The 25,234-nt window shown below is 32.8% G+C and overlaps 1 protein-coding gene across 1 annotated transcript; it reads left to right on the top strand.

The window, feature by feature from the left end:
• The first annotated feature begins 312 nt into the window (after positions 1–312).
• On the top strand, positions 313–21,247 carry LOC120349817 (heterochromatin protein 1-like). The gene is made up of 7 exons (XM_039420784.1): positions 313–411; positions 945–1,019; positions 5,774–5,851; positions 6,747–6,797; positions 9,847–9,987; positions 12,129–12,246; positions 19,866–21,247. The coding sequence occupies exons 1-6, from the start codon at positions 340–342 to the stop codon at positions 12,219–12,221; spliced, it is 510 nt and encodes a 169-aa protein (XP_039276718.1). The 5' UTR covers positions 313–339; the 3' UTR covers positions 12,222–12,246; positions 19,866–21,247.
• The last annotated feature ends 3,987 nt before the right edge of the window (positions 21,248–25,234 follow it).

The following is a 25,234-nucleotide window of genomic DNA, read 5'->3' as shown; positions in this document are numbered from 1 at the left end:
TGTTGTTCTATTTAGCGTATGGCTTGGATTGTGGGGAGTCCCGTAGGAAGTTCCACTTCGACGTAGGCCTAAAATGAAATTTACATAATCTCCCATGACAGAAAACTGTGATAGTTGTTATTATTCTTGATTGTCACTTGGATGTTATTTTGAAAAAGTTTCTTTTGATTCAAGAAAGCCAAAAACACAAAACAAAACACCAAAATCACTAATCCACTTCTGGAAAATTTGGAATGTATAGTGTTGGTAACCAATAAAGGTGTTATTTGTTATTATAGATATGAATTGATATGACTTTATAGATTTGATTGATATGAATATTGTAATTTTCAATCACCAATGTTTGCATTTTTGCAGGAGAATGGGTCGCCTGCAACCGAAGACTCTAAAGCTGATGGCGTTGAAGTCAAGGTGGGAACATCACATACATTCTATATCAATCATAACATTTTATTAGGCATTATTATTGAATTAAGTGAAATCCTACATGAATGGCTCATGCATTATAATTATTGATAAATAATTTTTGTGGATAACTCTTTTAATAATAATAATATAGAGTGACCTGTTTGGCCCAGATCTGGTGTCAGATTTTTCAGGTCGCACCTGATCAATTTCAGGGCCTCTGACATGACCTACGGGACCAGCCAGGACCGACGAATTAACGTGACCATCCGAAAAATATAAAAAGATGATTTTTTCAAAAACAGGGTTTTATTTGACTGGTCAAATCAAATAATTTCTTATAATAATAGCCTAACCATGGAAATTGCGTAACTAGTTTTTCTTTATATTTTTAATTGCCGTTTCTTCTAACTTGAGCGTACGGTTTCACTAACTTTCAACTAATATTGAATCACTTGCTTGCCTGCTGACAGGGTTGGAAAGATTAACTGTGCATTATTATTGATGATTGAATTAGAATTGTATTTTTTTACTTTCAGACTGAAACCGTAGAATCCAAAACATCAGAGCCCAAGGCCAAGAAGGCCAAAAAATCCACCTCAATCAATGGCAAGGTAAGTAATGTATACTATCTTGCATTTTTCATGTACATGATAGCTATTTTAGTCACGTGTCCGGGAAGTGGCCATTCACAGGGCGGGCATGATGATATTTTGAATATTATGGGCTATGAATATTGAATATGGTGAAGTTACGTTTGTTGTTGTTTACTCATTTAAGTATTTATGATTTTTTATTTATTATTTTATAGTTGTGTAGCGAAAAATGCCATACGTTACGTGAATGTTTCTTGCAGAGCTTGCATGAAATTCCTGAAACACCATGCTCACCCTGCAAAAGACCACTTCCCGGCCACGTGACTTGAATAGCTATTCATTCATTCAGCTACTTCCAGATAGATTTCTATATCATTAGCCATCCAGGCCGTTACTGAGCTACTCATATTGCACTTTCTAATATTTCATGATGTATTATGAATTAACTATCCTTGTTAATACACTACTTTCTATTATTGTATCCTATGACGATACAATCATTATTTTTGTAAATTTATTAGAAGTTATAGAGATATAGATCGCTGATTGTGATTAATTTATCGTATTTTAGTTAGTGGTTCCTTCGATGTGCATGAATAATATTTAACCCTACATTACACGCGGCTGATTTGAGAGATCAGAAAGGGATATTTTGCGTTGCAAAATTTCTTGGAGTGGCAACACTGAGTTCAGCATTTTACATTGATATATAAGTTATATAGTTAGATGACTAAGCTATACCTTCAAGCGTTTAGAAGCATGATGCCTCCTTCATTTCTCGTCGCCATTGAATATCGGGCAAGAAGTCAGACGCCCAGACAGACTTATATGGGAAAACATCGACTTTAATTGCGTTATATATCTTTCGACATACTTGATGGATTTCAATATAATTTTTTTTCAACATTTCGTCATTTTCATTACCATAATGATACAATGATTTTTGTTCATTGAACATTATTTTTAACTCGACGAAATATCTAATTTAGTGAACCTTCTACCTCACTGCAGATTTTGATCCATTCTATTAGCAAATGAATCTCATTTTTACAATATTTTCCTATTACTATGTATTTAGGATATATAAAATAAAACATTTATTATAGATCGCTAATATTATCATATATTTTATTAGATGGCAAATAATAATAATAAATTAACCGTTATCACAATATTTCGTGAAACTGTTTCTCATTCGTTTTGCAACTTAATTATAGGTACCTAACTATACTCTATACTTCTATATTTAATATAAGTTAATAAATAACTACATATTATAAGAACGGGAAAAATAAAACAATAGCAATGATGAGGAATTTATAGACAATTTTAGCAAATAATATTTTTTATAATACAAATTTAGCATACAATATTTTCATAGTTCACAAAATATTACAATATAAGACAAATTAATGAAATGGAATATGGATACCTACATTGGATCTATGGAAATAAAATATTTATTTTTTGTGTAGTTGAGAAGTTGATATTGTGGTAATTATTCATATTGAATGAAAAAGACTAAGACATTGTCAAAAAACCACTGATTTATTGATAATTAGAAAGACCGGTTTCGGTTAATACACCATTGTCAATCTCTGATAAACTAAAACTAAATACAAGAGCAGCAGAATTTATACTAGTAGGCGAGTACTGCTATTGGTCAAGGGCATGAACGCCTGCCATTGGCCTAGCTAGACAGTCTCCTCCCCCTCAACGGTGTGACAAAATGGCGGCTTAAGCAACAGAATCGCCATGATAATAATATTTACTTTTAGTACAAAATAAGAACCAAGAAAACAAGTGTGAAAGATAATAAAACAAATATGTAGAGGAAAAACTATTGACTAATGTATGCTTACAATTTTATGATAAAACTAAATTCGTAGTGTTGTACTGGTTGAAATGAATCTGGTCATTTAAACTATACTGGGAATTTTCCTTAATTACTCTTGTTATTTCTAAAGCCTCTAGAATATTCAAAGATCTGCCTTTGTTATTAACATGCAGAAACTCAACATTCTCCTTAACTGTGAACTTGTGATTATTTGTTATCAAATGTTCTGCAAAGTTAGATTCCCCATTTTGTTTATTCCAATCTCTGATGTGTTCTTTAATTCTACTTTTGAAACTTCTACCAGTCTGACCCACATAACAAGCATTACAATCATCACATTTAAGTTTGTACACCCCGCTTTTATCAACCGAAACCGGTCTTTCTAATTATCAATAAATCAGTGGTTTTTTGACAATTTCTTAGTCTTTTTCATTCAAAATATTTATTATAATATTACCGAAACTTATATTTTATTACTTGGCAAATAATGATAATGAATCAACCTAAAAACAATATTCCTTGAAACTGTTTCTCATTCATTTTGCAACAAAAATGTATTAAATATAAGAAAATAATATATATAAACTAGAAAAGTTCTAGTTTCACCATTATTTTTCCTTTGACAATCTGTATCGAAATCATGTATTACATGACCAACAATCTGTATCGAAATCATGTATTACATGACCACCTTCCCATTTGAAAAAAAATGAAGTTGGATCCATATGACAAACAAACGTTTTGAAGCGACAGGAAGTAGTTTTTTTCAATTGGAATCGGATCCCCATTGAGCCTACTACTGTTATATCATACTTGTAAAAGATCTCACGGATCAATACAACAGTTCATGAGCGAGCTTTTAAAACCCAGGGGGTTCTAGTTTTACCAATATATTTTTATTTAGATGAAAATGGAATGAATTTTATGAAATTTATTTTTAAAACCTGAAGATGGTGTGTAACACTGAAACTAGTTGTTATAACATTTTTGACCGATCGAAGTGAGGTCTAAGATTCAAGTCGACGGTTTGGCATTTCTCTTAATGTTTAAATGTTTGAATGTTTATAAGTTGCACATTTACGGCGAAACGCGGTAATAGATTTTAATGAAATTTGACAGGTATGTTCCTTTTTTAATTGCGCGTCGACGTATATACAAGGTTTTTAGAAACTTTGCATTTCAAGGATAATATAAAAGGAAAAAGGAGCCTCTTTCATACGCCAATATCAGAGTAAAAATCAGACAATAGAATTATTCATTATAAATTAGCTGACAAGTGATTACATAGATGTGTGGAGAAGCCAGTGTATTTCCATAAGGTCTATAGTTTCAATCAGGTACTTGTGGATGAGAATACTGCGTGAGGAGGTCTACTGTTCACAGAACTACTAGTTATTTTTAATCTATTTTATTAAATTTCAACAAAAAAGGCTAAGTGAAACTTAAGAGCACATTATTTTTCCTATAACTAATAAAATTATACAAGACTTATTGGTTTCTGAACAATACTAATTTATTAAACAAATGTTTAGATACAGAGTTGCATGAAATAAATATTACGTATATGAAACGAAATATTTTTATCTAGCGCATGCCGATTCGTACATCCATAAGCACTGCATGAAACTACTATACTTTGAATATTTCTTATTGCTTCAATAAAAAATATTATCATTTGAAAAAGGCTCTTTTTCTACACAGCAAATACAAATACCCGACTTCTTGCCCGAAATTTCTGGTAGCGACACTAGCGCAGTGGCATCATAGCGGACTTTGCTCTTATTAATCTTATTCTCTATATCAATGGCATTTTATTACCTTTCTAGTTATGATTGAGGAGTGAGTCAGTCCAGTTGTTATTGTTGTACACCATATTGAAGTCTGCCTATACATCTTTTGATCTGTGAGATCACCACGTTAAAAGAAGCCATGTGTGTAAGAAGCCACTATGCTTGGAACATTCTCGTATGAGATGCCAGAGTGATTGTACTGAGGATATTTTTTGACAATATATATACTCATAAAACATAATCATTGAATCATCTTTTATCAATCCAAGACCTCCAATATACCTTATCTGTTAAGAAATGAGAGAAAGTGATGATTCCAGGAGGGATCTGTCAGATCACCGCGTGTAACATACGATAGAAACGGGCCGCGTGTAATGCAGCGTTAAAGAAGCTGAAACTGATTCTCTTCATATCATTCCCTTTTTCTTGGAAATTTGAGACACGAATCTTGAAAAAAACGAACAGTAAATTACGCTCCCTTATTACAATACTTGAAATATATTTATTTATTAGGCTAGCACAAACAATACAATGATCGGAAATATGTTTGTATTGTATCTAAGTGGAGTGGAAAAGTTTGAATAATGTATCAACGTCCATTCCTAGAAACGAATATGCGATGCAGAATATTATTAAAACAACAGAAAAATAGTAGGCATTCAAGTGGGTAGAAAGAAGCGCAATTGACCCTATAAAACTGTAGACACACTGGAAAATATTTTGAGCTTTCTGTAGTCTGAATTTATAATGAGAATATAATTTTGCCGGAATCACTTGAATCGCTTACTAAGTGCAGTCCTACTATCAAATTTTTAAATTAGAAAATAAACTGTAGTTATTTGATATTACATTATAGATTCCACTTTACATAGCCTAGTGTCTTGTGGAAATTTTTAAAAGCTGTATTCTCTAATATTCATTTTTGTTCTTGTATGTATCATTCAATAAGAAAGAGAGGGTTCAAATTTCAAAAACTCTTCTGCATCAGTCCACACTTCAATGAGATGAACTTCATCTCATGATGCTTATCCAAGTTTTTTCAGTAAAACAAAAATATAATCATTATTGCTTAGCATTCTGCATACCCAACAAGTAGACTATTTCAAGTTTAAATAATAAGTTTAATTTGTATTTAATTTTTACAGCTAAAAAAGAGAACAGCTTCGGATCCAGAAAGGAAGTCTTCTCGAGTTCCTCCAAAAAGAGAGGTCTTCGAGTCGGAGGTGAGTAGCATTTTCGTACTTTTTGTTGACATTTCATGAGGCATTTCTATTTTGTAGTTTTTCAGGTCAGATTTACATCTGTCCCAGCATTTTTCGAAAGCCATTTCGTATGAAGGCCGAATAGTTCATTTGTTAGCCAAACTAAACAATTGTCAACTATTCTCTTTGTTTTGAGAGTGATAGAATTATCAGAAATATATTATATATTACATGTAAATGTCATTATAGCCTATATAAAATATAATTATATATCGTGAGTTTGCTCGATGAAGTGCATTTTTCTGCGCACGGATGTATGGTCCATGCGGGGAAACATTTCTCCATTGATAATATTTTGATTGTTGTGATTTATTCTGGAAAATGAAGAATTGAATTGATTAAGCAATTTCCTCAGCCAATGAATCCTTATCCGTCCGATTATCTCTTGAAGTGGGTTTTAGTTCGTGCGACCGACTATGAAGCAAGGGAAAGTATATTACAGTAGTAATAATAATAAGTAATATATTAGTATAACCATTCAAAAATAGGAACCATTCAGTATAAATTTTATCATCAATTTACTATATATTAGAGGGGCATTATTCATCATCTGCGAAATGGTTCAGTCTCTTTCATAAATGAGTGTGTAACTGTTATTCCAAATCATCAATACTTCATTACCCAACCCTATATTATGTACATCACTACGTTTTTTCAACTCGATGGAATCCTTAGAAACAATGCGGTTAAATTTCTTGTTTCATAACAATAAAAATTTCTTGTCAATCAATTTTCATTTCTTGTTTCAGATCATGAAAATGTTTCAGATCATGAAAAATTCTCATTCTCTTTTTAGCAATACTTTTATAAATCTGCAGTTTTTCCTTTTCCAAAAGTGATTTTCTTCTTTTTTCAGGTCAGCGAACCAAAGAAAAGGAAGAAGTCAAAGCCTTCGAAGGAGTATGAGGTAAATTCAATGAATTCGATATTGTTGAAAACTGGTCCATATTTTGTTTTCCCATATTGTGTAATTATTTTTAAATGCTTGGTACAGTTATTCATCCACCGAATTAGAGTCGCATGGATTGGTGATGAAACAGTTCTAAATGAAACAGCGCGCATCGACATTTTTGACCTCATATTAGCCTTAGAGTCTCTAGAATATGAATCAGTTTTGAGTAATGTGTCGATATTTATTTTTCCTCCACCTACTAACTAAATTACTCCCTGTAACATAATAATAAAGCAATATTTCGTTGCCATAGGGAGTAAAAGGGGGTTTCTACTCTAGAGACAAACAATTCAAGTTATTTTTTAAATTGGAATCTCTACAATTGAAATTTTGAGAAATCAAATATGGCATTAGATAATATCTTAGAAAAAAATTCAAAATCTCATGAATTTATTTGCTCCAAATCCGGAAATGGATCTCTCCCAAGATTTCAACTTCAAGTGCTCATATCTCAAAAAGTAGAAATGATAAAAGACTTGAGATGATTATTATTATTATATGAGTACTAGAAGTTGAAATCTTGAGTGAGATCCATTTCCGGATAAGTAGCAAATAAATACATGAAATCTTAAAAGTACATTTCTCCAAGATATTATTTATCAAATGACATATTTGATTTCTCTGAATTTCGATTCTAGCCACTAGAATAAATGGTTGAGGAGGCGAAGGACATGAGGCCTAACTTAGTCAATTATAACAAATTGTAACTTAACGCGTATTTATTTTCCATTTACAGATAAGTTCAAGGTTAATAGTAATGATTCAGCTATAAGGTCTTATTACTCTTTCTTATGTTTGAAATTCCTTCCAGTCACTTTCCTATCAGAATTAAAACTCATTTAACTGTAGGCAATTTAATTCATTTATGTGAGGCTCACACTATATGCGTGTGTCAATGGTAATATTTTATATTTTGTTGCCCTGAATATTTTGTCCCTCCAAAATCTTGACGAAACTCAAAGCTCGTATTAGACAATCGGCATGCACTTTATATTCCAGTAGGAAGAGTGGCTGGAGACCAGCTTCACTATTTCACAATTTTGAGCTGGAACATCACTTTCCGTGGCTCGTAACCCACCTTAAACCCGTCCTTACATGACTTGCACTTGAGTCCAAAAATAATGTTTTGAGAAAATTTAGCCTAATTTTTTCGAATATGTTCAAACATGTTTTTCAGAAGTATATTTCATCCCATTGTGTTGAAACTCACAAAGTAGACTTAAAATACACTTATTCACAATGCTATACGTATAAAATTAATGAAATAAATAGTAAGTTTACATTTTATCATGACTAAGACATTCTGATCCATAGCAAAATATAGACGTTTCATTTCAGCCATCAAGCATCTGTAAGCATAATTTCAGCATGCATCCCTTCACATTTCCAAACTAACTGCAGTTTAGTGTTTTTAGTCATGCTTGATTGAACAGAATTTCATCTGCTATAGGCGATTTGATGTTTAAAAGTCAAGATTGAAAGTTCAAAATCAAAGTAAGACTGAAGTTGTTCTAGCTAGACTAATTGTAGATCCCAAAATTTTACTACCATTTGTAATATGAAATGAAATGAAAATATTATTTATTAGGAGGAGTTAACACTTTTTAGACCTTTCTACCAATAAACTTCAATATCTCATTCATAGAAGAATTTACTCCTGTGACCAGAGAACTGTTGGTCCATCATCCCTCTCTATCAATCAGTCCTTTCACTCCCCACGCTCATATGAGCATAATTTTCAGAAAAGGTAGTGACTTTTGGGCTACAGTTACTATTTCAACCGAGGTTCATTGTAAGAGCACGCTTCACTTGAGAGGCTATCAAGTTATATAAGTATGGCTAACGTTCTATAAATGTATTGTACCTCACAATATTGAACTAATTATTATGTTGATTAGTCCCATACTATTCAAATACTCATGGGTACAAATCACTGTATTTATATTACAATTATTGTTGATTCTCACTTTCAAAAGGAGTAAAAAGAGTAATAACTAGAAAAAAGAGTGAAAACTCCTTGAAAAGAGTGATAGCTCGATAACTCTTAACTCATAACTCTTAACTTTTTCAATCGAGTAAAAAGAGTGATAACTCGATAACTCTTAACTCATAACTCTTAACTTTTTCAATCGAGTAAAAAGAGTGATAACTCGATAACTTTATTAATGTGTTCCTACAATAATAATTGCTGACTATCAGGCCGGTTACAGAGCTCGACCGACCGTCAGTGCGTATGCACCATCCAGACCATACGCATCCATACATCAGTTTTTTGACTCACAAAATGGATGCCTTTACAGATTGTTAGTTGCTGCTTATTATCTTCGTAAACGAAAGATTAAAAGACGAAGATATCAAGTTCACCCGATGGCGCCCAAAGAGCATTTCAAAGGGAATTGAGTACCATTTATACATCATTGCTTGGGGATGAAGATACATTTTTTAACTACCTCAGAATGTCCATCAGAAATTTTGATGAATTATTTCGAGCTTGTATCACCATTGGGAATACTTGCAGTCACTTTAAGCTACGGATCAAATAAATGTAGATAATATTAATAATATATGATTTTACCAATAAAAAATTTAGAAATGATTGAAGAAATGTATAGAAAAACTCTTAATTCAAATATGACAATATTAATTGAGTTCATTCATTATGCTATTCAATTCAATATCAGCTGATTGTCGGGCAGAGATGTCAGCACATTGGTTATGTTGCGATCGGGCTACTGATCAGTGCAGCTCTGTAGGCTTCTATTTGCTTCAATAGCTTGACCGATGGTTTTCGTATGCAGTATAAAACGCATAGTCCTGACCGTGCGCATGCGTGCCGTCAGTCCTGCTCTGTACGGATACATGGAATATCTATGAAAAAGAGAAGCGCGACTGACGTACCCACTGACGGTCGGTCGAGCTCTGTAACCGGCCTCAATGATCAGTTACTGATTTTCAATTGATATTTTTCGAATTTTCACCTTGCATTTTTATTTTCGTTTTTTAGGTTGAGAAGCTGATAAAATCAAGAGTGTTCAAGGGTAAAACCGAGTATCTTGTGAGATGGAAAGGTTACAGCCCAAGAAGTGATTCTTGGGAACCCGCCAAAAATCTGTCCTGCGACGCTCTCATTGAAAAGCTTTCCGACGTAAGAGTAATTCTCAATTATCTATCTCTCTAGATTATAAGTTGGTATTAATCTTTCTTTTTTTTTTTTTATTTAATCCAATGGAAAATATTATATTATGTTCATCAAATGTTATCTATCCTTTCATTATCTCAATCCAAATCGAGTCATACTACTCTATTATTTAGAATTTAGATTAATGTCATTGTTTTCCACTATATTTTATAAGGTCCATCTCCATGTCTAGCAAACCAGCAGCATGACTCGAATAACAAATACCAATTTATGAATCAAACAAGAAGCATGTGATTAAAATATGCTGTAGAAATACAAATGTTGTGTTTAGGGGATTGAAAAATCAGAAGTTTTCCAATTTATTGGCTATATTTCATATATTTTTATAAATTCTCTGTAAATATTTCTATTGAAAAAAGGTGGAATTTGGTACAACATTTTGTTCTGTTATCATCAACAGAGATTAAGCAAAAGTAAACAATAACTCTGTTGGTTTTGAGGGATTTTTCTAAAAGTTGATTATATGGCCCAGTTTGGTAGTTTTTGAAGTTCAGTGAAGGCGCGATTACTCGAGCCCCTTGGTTAGAGCCGCCGCGGCTATAGTGAGGTTCACTTTATAATGACAGTGGAGAAAGATAGGAGAACAGCGTAGCCGATTCTCTGCCTTGCCACTATCCTTCTATAGATGATAGCTGATACCGGTACAACTGATGTAATATAACTAACTGTTCATTCTTGTTTAAAATAATCAATTAAGCCTATATTGTATTAGAAAATATATAAAATTTCATGATTAAATAATAAATTTGTATAATATTGAGATTAAATATTTTATTAATTATATTTCTGCATTGTTTTAAAAAGATCTGGCAACGTTGAGGAGATAGAAAAGGATAGCGCTATCCGCTTTGTTAAATGATAGACAAGGATTGCTATACTTGCAAGTAAACACGTAAACAAATACTTGCATTATAAGGTGAACCTCAATATAGAGCACATATCTATGCATTTATTTGATTTTTATGTTTTTTGAACGTTACGGCGGCAAATGAACTGGAAGTGTTGGCTACTATATTGCTTTTAGGATTCATATCTAGTGACTCGTAGAATAGTTATGAATTTATAGGTTATATGCTCCAGCCGCGGCGGCTCTAACCAAGCAGCTCGATTCGTCGCTAAGGAATTGCACCTTTATTTAGAACGATCAAACATTTGCTGGGATTTTATAATGCAAATTAAATTCTAGCTGTTAATTGAATATCACTAATAGGCCTCTAGCTGTTAATTGAATATCACTAATAGGCCTATTATAGTTATGAAATGAGAACAATCTATATTATATAATGTACTTCAGCTCCAATACAATCGCCAAATTCTCGAGATTTCAAAAAGGTATTTGCTAGAGCTAGGCTAATTGACCGATTATTATCGTTCTTTCTTCAGGGTTACTTGAAATTAAATAAAAATATGAATCTAACTACCTTTTTTAAATGATTTCGTCACGACATGTTTCGGCTACTAACGCCGTGATTTTCAATCACTTGAAAATGGCATTTGTAGCCGAAACATGTCGTGATGAAATAATTAAAAAAGGATACTCAGATTTATATTTTTATTTATAATTGACCGATTTATACTTCATCATTCACTGGTAATAATAATATGATTGGAAATTATTAGAGATCAATAAGAAAAAACATTTCAACCAACATTTTCATGCCAACATATGGCATCTATGTTGTTAAAAGTGTCCTTATATGCTGTATTTTCTCTTCCAATCATTTCAATTATAAATGCAATAGATTAATAAATGCAAATTATTTAAAATTTAATTTTTTAAATCTGAAGATGGTGTGGATCCAATGAAACTAGTAGTTATAATTTCGAATTTTCAATCTATTATTTTATTAATTTCAAAAAAGGGTATTATAATTATATTTTATAAATTTATATATAAGTAGCCCTGAATTCATACATTTTATAAATGCAATAGATAAATTTTGTAAAAATCACAAAATGTGTCTCGGAAAATTATAATTTCTTCGTATATACTAAGGTTTGTAAAATGAACATTTCTTCTTCAATTTAGGGTTTTATTTAATCCAATTTTAATTATTGCTTGTTTTAATTTACTTGTATATTTCCAGGAACCTGCTCCAAAAAAGAAGAAGACTTCGATCAAGCCCAAGAAGTCTCCCAAGAAGAAGAAGAAGGAGGTTGTGGCCAAGAAGGCCAAGTAAAAAATGAGTAAAAATACCATGGAAAGTAAGTTTGGAATTTTTTGAATTACTCGATAATTATTCATCAAACTACATGGATAGAGAAAAGATATCATAAGAAGATATTCCATGGTATAGGGCGTTTATGTTCCAAATTTCACTGTTAACTCAAGCCGATAGTACTAGAAGAGAATAGAATAAGTTTCATTGTAATCGCTTCTGAGGTCTTCATCACAATATACAACAAATGTCATACATACAATACAATAATTTAAGGCTGTGCAAAGGCTAAAGATGAACTTTCTGCTGGTGATATTTTTCAAAGTTCAATGAAAAAGTTTTCTCAGGAAAACATTTTTTCTTCGATCATTACTTTTTGAGATATGAGCGCCTAAAGTTTACATTTTTGGGACAGAACATTAAAAATTTGGTAAGAGATTGATCGATGAGATTTAGAGAATAAATTCTCCATAGTATGTTTTATTGAATAAAACAAAAAATTTTCGGAAATATCAATTTTCGAGAAAGTTATTCAATTTACTAAAAATGACCAAAAATAACTTTTAGTTTCGCATTTCCGAAAAAAAATTTGTTTCAATCACCAAAACCATAAAGAATTTATCCTCTGAATCACATTGATTAAACTCTTACCGAGTTTGAAATGTTCTGTCCCAAAAATTTAAACTTGAGGAGCTCATATCTCCTAAAGTAATAATTGAAAAAAAATTCCCTGAGAAAACTTTTCCATTTTGATAGCTTGATGATATACAAAACGAGAAACCTTGAAAAATATCACCAGTATAAAGTTTATTTTTAGCCTTTGCACAGCCTTAAAAGATACTATTCGAAAATAACTACAATATCATGAAATATTTATATACAATAATGGAAATGTCCAGGTTAATATCAAAGAGAGAGATAAAACCTATTAGAATATGTGATATTCTGGTTTAAGATACAATGCAGTCACTCAAATAAAAACAAACAAAAATAAAAATCTGGTGTGGTACACTCACACAAATTCCCTTGCTCATTGAACTGTGAGCCTCATTCTTGAAGGGGAGAATAATTTAGGGGAACAACATAAAGACGATTGGCGGCTACATATTTGAAATTACGATCAGACTACTGTATATGTGTACTACTGTATATATAATAATTGTTTTCAGAGTAATTTTTCCTTTTAGCCCAGTCAACGAAGTTTGGAAGACAATTTTCGACCCCGCAGTTCTGTTTTGGGTAGTGAGGAGGTTAACATATCAAAAGTCCCCACCCCTACCTCCTGTGCTAAGGGGGTGGGGGTGGTTCAGAGGTACCATTTTTTGGTTTCTCGCATATAACTCGAAAATTATGCATTTTACAGACATGACTATCCTGTAAGAAATTAAAGCTTACATGATTTCCTACAATATTGGTCTTACAAATTTTTCCATAGGGCCTATCTCTTTTATTTTTCGTGATATCCGCTCTAAAAGATGTGACATTTTTGAAAAACACATTATTATCTTCGATTTTTTGCTATTTTTGCTCTTATAACTTTTTTAATATCCATGGGAAAAATTCACGCTGATCATGAGCTCATAGAGCATCAAATTCAATTTGATCTATAATTTTACAAGTTCACGCACATCCCCACGACTGTTGCAGCATCTTCAGTGTTGAGTGTGAGATCTTCAGTTATGCAAAAATAGACCAATTGACAAAGGAATTTTAAGAGAATGTTTTGAACACAATTTTTTTCTTCGCAGCTTTGTTGGGACTAGTTGGGGGGTGAATATATCAAAAGTTCCCATCCCTACCCTTTGTGCTAAAGGGGTGAGGGTGGTTTAACAGTTGCATTTTTCAATGTTTTGCTTACACACTCATATCTTGAGAAAATGCGTTTAACAGACATGACTAACTATTCAGAAATGAAGCTTGATAAATTCTCTACAATATTTGTTCGGTGGTGATTTGTGATATCTCCAACAGCTTTTAATCCTATTTTTTGATGTTTCAGGGCCTACAACTCTCCAACAAGGCATCGTAAAAATGAATGCTCACCGTAGATTTGTAGAGCTTAGTTTTCTCTTCAATTTTATGTATTATTTCACTACTTAATGTTCTCCTTCTATTGTTATATTAGATGGGGGGGGGTAAGATGGTGGGGGGTGAAATTTGAATTTTGTAACAATTGATCACTTGACAAAGAAATTTAAGTCTGGAACATCTGGTACACAATTTTTGACTTTGTTGCTTGATGGAGACTAGTTAGGAGGTAAACATAGCAAAAATACGCATCTCTAGCCCGTCTATTGAAGGTGTGGAACTGATAAGTTGACACTTGTTGCAGAGTTGAAAATTTCACACCCAACATTGAATCTGCTATAACAATAGAGGGGAAACATTGAGTATTGGAATGATACATAAAATAGAAGAGAAAACAAAGTTTTACAAATCGACGGTGAGCATCCATTTTTACGATGCATTGTTGGAGAGTTGTAGGCCCTGAAACATCAAAAAATAGGATTAAAAACTGTTATTTTAACAATTTTACACTTTTAAGAGCGTATATTTCGAAAACTGTTGGAGATATCACAAATCACCACAGAACAAATATTTTAGAAAATTCATCAAGCTTTATTTTTGAATAGTTAGTCATGTCGGTTGAACATATTTTCTGCAAGATATGAGCGTGTAAGCAAAACCTTGAAAAATGTAACTTTTAAACCACCCTCATCCCTTTTGCACAAGGGGTAGGGATGGGGACTTTTGATATGTTCACCCCCTAACTGGTCTCAACAAATCTGCGAAGTCAAAAATTGTGTTCAAAACATTCTCTCCAAATTCCTTTGTCAATTGGTCTATTTTTGCATAACTGAAGATCTCACACTCAACACTGAAGCTGCTGCAACAGTCGTGGGGATTTGCGTAAACTTGTGAAATTATACATAAAATTGAAGAGAATTTGATGCTCTTTAAGCTTAAATGATCAGCATACATTTTTCCCATCGACATTCAAAAAGTTATAAGAGCAAAAATAGCAAAAAATTAAGGGTAAATGTGTTTTTTCAAAAATCTTTTAGAGCGGATACCTCGAAAAGTGAAAGAGATCTAGAAAAAATTGTTGGATCAATATTATAGGAAATTATGTAAGCTTTAATTTTTTATAGAATAATCATGTCTGTAGAATGCATAGTTTTCGGGTTATATGCGATAAAACAAAAAATGGTACTTTCGAACCACCCCCACCCCCTCAGCACAGGGGGTAGGGGTGGGGACTTTTGATATGTTTACCTCCTCACTACCTAAAACAGGACTGCAGGGTCAAAAATTGTCTTCCAAACTTTTCCCTCAATACCATTTTTCGATCATTCATTGCCTGGACTATTTGTGTAAATTGGGAAATTCGATGATTTTTCAAAAGTCGTCAAAACAGCTGTTCTACAGATGAAATATCTCGATTATGTGCTCTTTTTTTATAAACTGCTCTACCTACCTCATGCACGAGAAGTAGGGTACAAAGTCCATTTCTCAAGGATGGGGTGGACCCCCCCATTAGTTTCCCAGGAAAAAGACTCATGCCAGTTGATAGAGCAGATAAATAACTATACAGGGTATGAATTTGAAAAAAATTGGTCAAGTCATTTTTGAGAAAATCGTGAAAAACATGGTTTTTTAGTAATTATCTGCCATTTTTCTCAAGAATATTACGAAGCTCCTGCAATTTTCCCAGAAATGAGACTCATGTCAGTTAATAATGCTTATAAATAGCTATCCATGGTATAAATTTGAAGAAAATCGTTAGAAAACTTGAAATTAGGGTACCTTAATTTTTTTGGAAAGGTTTTTTTTGGAAAAATTTTTCCTTACCTATGGTAATAGTGCAAGGAAAGTAAAAAGTAGCAGTAGTTGATACAGTATATACTTCAAGTACCTCAACATAATATTAATAATTCTACAAACACACTTTTTTCTATGTATTTCACTCGACATGCAGGTCAAATATTGAAACAGAGACCTCCATACATCATACCGAATCACACCCAAGATGGACTAAGACATGAAACATTAAAAGTAATCAAATGCATCAATACACAAACCAAAAACACCCTCAACAATGGAGCCCAATAAGAGATATAAAAAATAAAGCACTTGATAAAAACTTGAAATTCGTCAAAAGGGAACACCGTCATCATAATGAAAAAAGACCTTGGCCAAAAATCCATGGAATTCATTACTAACAACATAGAACAACTTAATCATTGTTGAGTCTGAATACCAAGTAACCATAAAGGAAATCATCAACAATGCAACACACATAATATCAACAACAGAAAAAAGCACCCTAAAAACAAATCCACCCATCAGCACCGACTCTACAAACACTCCCAAAATTACATAAACCCAACATTCCCATCCAACCCAATACTAGTAAAATCCTGCGTAGCACCGGCCTACTAACTTGCAAAACACCTTGACCTTACCCTTAGAAACATAACGATAGTAGCAAGACACACCTCAAAAACAGTGATAAGCTTATCTCAAAACTGAAACCCACATTCCGTTCAACTCAACCCTAGTAGCATCCTTTGATATAACAAATATGTACACCAACATTCCAATCGATGAAACTATATCCATAATCAGAGAGCTCACGAAAAGTAGTTCACCAATAGAAAAAAACTAATGAAACTATTGAAATCCTGCAGACAATAACCAAACAAAACTATTTCACTTATGACAATAAGTTGGATACAAGATGAAGATTTAACCATGGGATCACCAATCAGTAGCTTACTTGCAGAAATATACATTCAATACTTTGCAAACAAACACATCCTCAATAGTGAAATATCAAAGAAGATAGTATACTAGTATAGATACATGAATGATGTTATCATCCTCTTCAAGGGAAACCAGAGACAATATGAAGTAATCCGTAAACATATCAACAAGATCTACAAAAAATATAATTCAATTCTGAATATGAACAAAATAAATCCATAAACTTCCTCGACCTATCAATCACAAAAAAACATAGCTTCAACATTGGCAGGAAACCAACCACAACAGATACCCTAATCCACAACTCCTCCAACCACCCAACACAGCACAATCATGCAGCATTCAGAACCACGCTCCATAGACTCAACAAAGTACCCTTATCACCAGAAAACTACAAAAATGAGCTCAACACAATAAAATGCCTAGCACAGATTAATGGATACGACTCAAACCTAATAGACAAACTCAACCAGAAAACAAAAGCAAAAGTACATAAGTAAGAAACCAATCCAACAAATGACAGAAACCGCTTTGTAAGACACATATGTGAGACCTTCCCGTCTATAATATAATATTATATAGTCAATCTAATAAAATTGCCAGAGTATTTGAAAAAGCAGGCTACAATGTGGCTTTCAAAACTGAAAATAAACTAATGTTTACCCTCACCCCTAAATTCACCAACAACACCGACAATTACAACCTCCCTGGAGTGTACAAACTGAAATGCACAGATTGTAATAATAAATTTTACATTGGCCGAAGTGTCAGATCATTTAAACAAAGATTTAAAGAACACATTCACGCACTGAAAACCAAAACTGAATCAGCTTTTGCAACACATTTGAACGAAACCGGGCACACCTACACAAACAAATACCAACCTCACCATACTAAACGCAAAAAGAAAAGGGCATGAATTAAATACATCAGAACAGTTTGAAATTTATAAAGCCACCATTCTCGATAAAAAAAACATTAAATGAACAACTCAATTTCAAATCAAACAAACTTTTTGATTATATATAATAAAACCACGTGTTCTTCTTAACCAACAAAACAGTTCCTGTCGCCACTGTTGCAAATGATCGCGAGACACTCAAAAGTACTACAGCATAGAGAAACAATAGCGTAAGTAGATATCCTATGGTATAGGAAGTTTATGTCGCAACTTTTACTGTTATCTCAAGCCGATAGTCCACGTAGTTCTTACCCTTGAAGCTGTGTGACGCTGGTAATCTCTCATATTGTACTGTTCATACACTCTCACTCGGCCAAAACAGTAAAAATTGACAATAATCGACAGTAATCGGTTTGAGATAACAGTAGACGTTACGACATAAACGCCCTATACCATGTGATATCTACTTATGCTATTGTTTCTCTATGACTACAGTCAGTAAGTGAACGAATTTGATTATCTACTTGAATATTTGACTGCATGTCGAGTGAAATACATAGAAAAAAATCTGTTAATGCATCGCAGCTCGGAAGGGATCGAGAAACCATCATCTCTAATTTTACAAAGTCTTAGCCAGTTCATAGAACTCCTGAAAAGTGTAAATGGGGTTACTGATTTGGAATAGTTTCAGCCTCCGCTTGAAAACTTGATTTTTCAAACCTCTAAATTGTTCAGAGAGCGTATTAAATAGCTTCACACCAATAAATAGAAATGTTTTTTGCGTGCTAGCATACTTGTATCGGTTGGTGATCAAGTTCTTCCTGCTTCTAGTTTGATGTTCTTGGGATATTCCCTGCTTAACAAAATTATTTGAGTTTTCCTTCACATAGGTCAGTCATTGAAGCACAAAAATAGAGGGTAATGTCAATATTCCTAATTCTTTGAAACTCTCTTTACATTGAGCGCGTTTTGACAGACCACAAATAAGCCTGATTACCTTCCTTTGAATTCGAAATAGTTTAATGCCTTTGATCCCCACAGTACAGTTTCATAAGACAGGTGGGACTGGATGTGAGCAAAGTAGACTACATTTAGAACATTAACACTGACACATGTCCTTAACTTTCTTCTATTGAGCTTTCCAGTGGTAACATCAACGTGCCAGGACCAACTCAAACAGTTGTCTGTCCCAGAAACTTGGAATCTTTTTCCGCATCTACCATTAGAAGTCAAGTAAATTTCAAATCTTGAACCTTACACAGCAAGTTTGAGTTGCACCACCTCTCAATTGACTGAGTTACCTCTTGTGTAGAAGCATTCAGGGAAACTTCTATACTAGTAGTCCTTTTCGTGAAGCTATGCGGCACTGGTAGTCTCTAATACTCTTGTTATTCTTACACTCTCACCCGGTCAAAACAGTACCGTAATAACAGACAGTAATACGGTCTTCTCTCTTTGCTATGTGATATATGTTGTCAGGTTGGGGTTTTCTTATTTTTGGTAGTGGCCTGAGAGGAGATTTACTAAAATTACATGAAGTTTTACACTTGAAATTTCAAGCTGCACTCTGATTTTATTAATTATTATCTGGTAATGCTGCTAATATCTGTTCCGCTCTGGTCTATAACACGATGAGCCGTTACTACATTATTATGAGCTCTTATATGAGAAATGAACTTCATTTCAAGTAAATCTGTCATAATAATTTAGACGGATAAGTAATTAATTTAATTTAATTTAATTTTTTATTATTTAATTTAATAATTTAGATGAATAATTTTGCAGGCAACTGATTTGTTTCAAAGCAACAGCAGTGAAATTCAAATCTAGTTAAGTCTGATAGATAGATAAATAGATATATATTACGTCTGGTTGCCTAGCCTAACACTCTGACTAGCCTAACAATCTAAATTTGTTTATGTTAGGTATTTATGTGTATTTAACCTTCTATTGTTGAATTTTAATAACCGTTCATTTGTTTTATTGTTGTGTTTCAGATGAGAGCAACTTGAAGATGTGATTGAACGAAGTTTGATTGCGCACAGTTTTTATAATTTCTTTCATTTTGACTATTTGACAAGTTGTTCGTTCATTTGTATCAAGTGACGATAATTATTATAATTACAATTTCTAGTTATAATATTTAGTTTAGTAGGTGACTATAATAATTATTGTAACGTGCTCCTTCCACATGTTGATGATTTCATTCTATATAATATGTTGGATTATGTATGACTAGATGTTGACAAAGCTGTGTGCATTAGTATCATGTGAGCTACTAAATAAAATTATCCCCAGGTGGATATCATCAAAATTTAATTTTCGGTTGATCGGATGGAAATTTCCAATGTATTTGATATTGGAATTGATGCAAGAAAGAGGTCTATATAATATTATATACTTTATTGTTACCTATGTGATGTATCCTTTGATTTGCATATTCATCTTAACTACAATATTGGAAGTATGATATTTTTTAAGATGACGACTATTCAAATTGATGAAATTTTTATTCATTGCGGTACAGGGTACATATAAAACTATGTACTATATTAACTATATTAATTTTATTCTATGTAACAGTAAAAAGTCCAAGTATCTTCATCTCTTATATTTACATTTGATTCAGTTAACAATTTTATACTTCTTTACGATGGATATTCTATATTTAGTTTTTTAGAATTCGGATTTTCCTGGCTTTTCTTGTTTTGATAGTTATTCACGTCATGTAGATGATAGTTTTCCAATAAATAAGAACTTGAGGTTTTTGTAATTGTTACATGAAAATGTCCAACATATTCTAGCTTTTATTTGAAATCTTGTTCAAAAGAAATGTTGAATTCGATTATTCAAATTAGAAATTCCATTGGTATTTTTGTTTAGAACTGACTTCTCACTTTCATGTTGAAATATGATGTTGAAATATGAATTTCTGGTATGCATTGCTCCATTAATATTTGTTTTATTATTGACTGGAAATGTTTAAAAGCTTAATTTGTTGAATGCAACGGTGTTCTGTCAACATCAAAGTGTCCACTCCTATTTGCACCGTTGCAGCTACCGGTACTGAAATCCTGTAGATCTCTGTAAAATTTAATTTCTTCAACTCTTGTAGAATTTAACTCAATAGAAAATTGAATTTTACGTAAACCTCGAGTACGAAACATAATTCAGTACAAACTAAGACACCTCAATTGCTCTACTCAAAGTTCTGTTCCATCCTTTATCATATAATATTAATTATGCGTGCAATCATCCCAGTTTAATACTTATAAACACGTTTTCCAAATGTATCAAGATATTGTGTGTTATTTGTAAAATTATTATTTGAGATTCAAGATTTAGTAATAAATGTACGCATTTGCATAAATGTAAAAAAGTTTTGTTTTTATTACATGTTTCCACATGTGTTTGTAAGTGATTTCTGATTGATTAGAAATTAGGTCGTAATTTTTTGAAAATGTAGGGAGTCATTTTAATCCACAATATTGTGACCTGTAACTGCAATGGAAGGGACTGTGAAGGGGGGAGGGTGCTGGGGCGGAGGAGAGTGAAGATGGTGGGAAAATACTTCATGCTGAATAGCACAAGACAGAGAGAAATGGAGGAGGAATATATATGTACTCGCGCTAGGGAAGAATATTGATGATGATGCTTAAAAAAAGCTTTAATAATAAGAAACTTGAGAAAATTGAAAACAGGCCTACACGTTCGTGGGGTTTTTAAATTTAATTAATTATTCAATATGCGTTCTATAGGAGAATTTTGAGAACAAAACTCAGACGACATATTTCCAAATATTTTAGTGAAAACAACTGCGGAGTATCTTGAACAGTAAAATTATACAAGCAAATCAAAAAACACTCAAATTTTGGCGGCTGTCTTGTTTTTGAAGTGTGCTTTTGCGATTTCGACTGATCAACATTTAAGGTCTTCCACGGTTGTATGTAGAAAATGACCACGGAAGTATACTTGCATCAAATAATACTAAGAAGAATATCTCTATTATCTTGTTGCAAACTCAATGCATGTCTTTGTGTTTCTATCATTCGACAAAGCAGATAGCGCTATCCTTCTCCACCATCGCAAGGTTGTCAGATCGTTTTTCAACAATGTAGAATAATATAATCAAATTAACAAAATATTTAATCTCAATAATTATAAAAATGTATCATTAAATCAGTGAAAAATATTCTTTCTTGACGAATAAAATACAATTGATTATTTTAAACAAGAATGAGCAGTTAATATTACATAAGTTATACGGGTATCAGCTAACATCTTTAGAAGGCAATGGCATGGCAGAAAATCGGCAACACTGTTGCAATTTCCACTCTAGGGCCCGGTTGCACAAAAACCGGTTAAATTTTAACCGTGATTAATTCTACGAGAACCAATCAGAGAAAGCGTTTTTGAAAAGACGGTTCGATTAGTTCATTCCAAGCAATGTTCTGATTTTCAAAGAAACATAAAATGTGTTGCATTATTATTATTAATTTATGCTCACTTCTATTTATTTATTCAACAGAGACAAAATCACAATCATTAAATGATTGGAGATGAAAAAACAGGCTTATAGGCCTTACTATACTATATCATTCACGAATTTTGATTGAAAATTAGTCCTAAACATGTAATGATTCCTCACCACTTTCAAACTTTTTTGAATGAATAACATTTTGATTAGGAAAAATAATTGAGGTTTGAGGAATATTTCTCAAGCTATGAATCAATTTGAATTGCAGTAGCTACAAATGATTATTTGTAAGTGTGTGATCTGTGCTACTGAATGAAATAATAGTGGACTGTAAGAAATGCTTTTGTAAATAAAAAATGTTAAGATGTATGAATTGTATATTTATTGTACTACTGCACAAATCCAACATGCTAAAAAATGAATGATAATTTATAATAAAACTGGTAGCTGGGAAAGACGCCAAATAAAAAATAAGGTTTAAGTAAAACAGTTCAATAGATTTATTGTATACTTTGAGAAACGTGACATATGGTCTTAGATTTAGGAAATGCCACACAGGGCAGTTGACTGACGAAATACGAATAATTGACTCAATAGTCAGGAGTACAAAACAATAAAAATGACATAATAAAAAATTGAGACAATCAGTTGAAATATGATAAATTGGCTCAATAATCATGAGTACAAAACAATAAAAAATACATAGTAAAAAATTGAGATTGTCAGTTGATAAATGCTGACTTGATAACAGGAAAATTTAATTTAGGTACAAGACCAAATTCCTAGTGAAATTGATTGATACATTACAAACCATGATGTAAGTACTGAAATACTGAAAATGTATAACTGAAAAACTTATATATTATATATAGCAAACATACATTTATGAATAAAGTGCCTACAGTAATAAATTCTGGGACTTGAATGTTATAATTTTAGCATTGAGATCGTTCGTCATTCAAATTAAAAAACAATTTGTGACTAATGAATAAGTACAAAACTACTATATGTAATGCTCCGTAATGAGTTAATGAATAAATTCAAAGAGAAAATAAACTTTCAAATGGCAATAAGTAAAATAGAAAAAAAATCAGGTCAATGAGTAATCTCAAAAAGTACAAAAGGTAAAGGTAAACTGCCAAAACAGAACAATTGAAATGTAAATACTAAAGGTAACAAAAAAACGAATGCTTTCAGGACATATTAAAACCTTTGTAGTTCTGGATAGGTTTTATTAGATACACTAAATAATCATGAGTTGAACGTCAATTGAAAAGCATATATTCAATGTAATTAATAATTTTAAAGACAATATAAAATAGGTAGTACAGTGAAATGAAACAGACACTGTATTCAAGAACGTAATTGACAATGGCTTAGACTAACTTTAAATGATAGATCAATAAGTCTGATATGAAAAATGTAAAGTACAAATACTTGCAATACTTCCAAAAATATTGGTAAAAAGTTGTGTCTACAAATGGGAATCGCGACTTTAGAATAAATAATTCCAAGTAAACCCTGAAAAGGTCAAATAATAATTAAACAAACAAGGCAATTGAACAAATAATGAAAAATGCTGATAATGATTCAAAATTGATACAGAATACTTATCAAATGCATGAAGAGCATGAGATCCAATCTTGAATTGGATGGGCAGTACATCGAGACCCCCTCGATGATACCGGACGATGGTGGAGACCTGGATGGACCCACGAAATGGAGCGGACCAGAGCGAGCTACCGGAGCTGGACTGGACGGCGAACCATGAAGAGCGGCGACTAGGATGACCCGCAGGCAGGACAAGAATCAATCCGAGCGACAGACTCCGGACTGGAATGGTGACGAATCAGGATAGCCAACAGCGATGGCTCAGTGGTGACGACACAGGAACGGCGGCGACACAGCGATGAGTGGGTAATGTCAGGTTAACTATTGTCAGTGCAATACGGGCAAGACTGACACAATGACGGTGTGACACAGTTGAGATATGCAACACATAAACTTGAAAGTAACGTAGCTGAAGATTCACTGAATTTGAATTGAATGAACCGTCCAAAAGTTAGGCACGGTGAATGAAATGCAAAGTTAATTGAGTTGGCGACGGCCAAAAATCACAACACTGATGCTAAGTGAATGTCTGAATAGACAACCATCCAAATGCTTGGCATGGTGAATGAAATGTAACAAATGTTCGTAGATCACTAAAAGAACTGATTGAAACTGATACACCATCTACGGGGTAGACATGAAAATTGCTAATACTGCGATCTAGCAATGAATGATTAGGTAGCTAGTTGACTAACCTAACAAAACGGATACAGAGCAGAACGTCTGACTGCACCGTGAAATGATGAGAGTGTGATCTTGGAATGCAAGCAACACACCAGTAATAATGTCCCGCGAGACCAGAATTACTTCAATGAAACGAATGAATGCGAAATTGGGCCTCAAGCCCTACCAAAAATGCCTACCGCAAATGAATGTTCAGTTCAATCATAAACTTGTTGCTGAATGTTGAATGTTCTGGAAACTTGATTTTCATAATCAGTAATATGAAAATGATTTGAGTTCTCACACTGAGAAGTGAATAAATTTGGATTGAAGATAAAAATTCGAAATAATCGTGACGAATGAAACGTGCTCTGACATACCAAATACTGATGATTGAAGATATTTCACAAACTAACGAACCGAAAATACTGAAACTTTATCGAAGCACTGGAAGAAACATTCTACGTTGAATAAACATGAATTTAAAACTTGAGAATTGAAAATTTTGAATTGAAAGCGACGAAAATTGAAGAACGGAAAAAAGCTGATGTGAACTGTTACGCCATTGCTGTGTGTAGAAGGAAACAGAAAAATGCATGCACGAACCGCGCTGCA

This window comes from Nilaparvata lugens, chromosome 2, assembly GCF_014356525.2.
Source record: "Nilaparvata lugens isolate BPH chromosome 2, ASM1435652v1, whole genome shotgun sequence".
Classification (NCBI taxonomy): domain Eukaryota; kingdom Metazoa; phylum Arthropoda; class Insecta; order Hemiptera; family Delphacidae; genus Nilaparvata; species Nilaparvata lugens.
The sequence above is the reverse complement of the archived record's forward strand: the minus strand, read 5'-3'. Positions and strand labels throughout refer to the sequence as shown.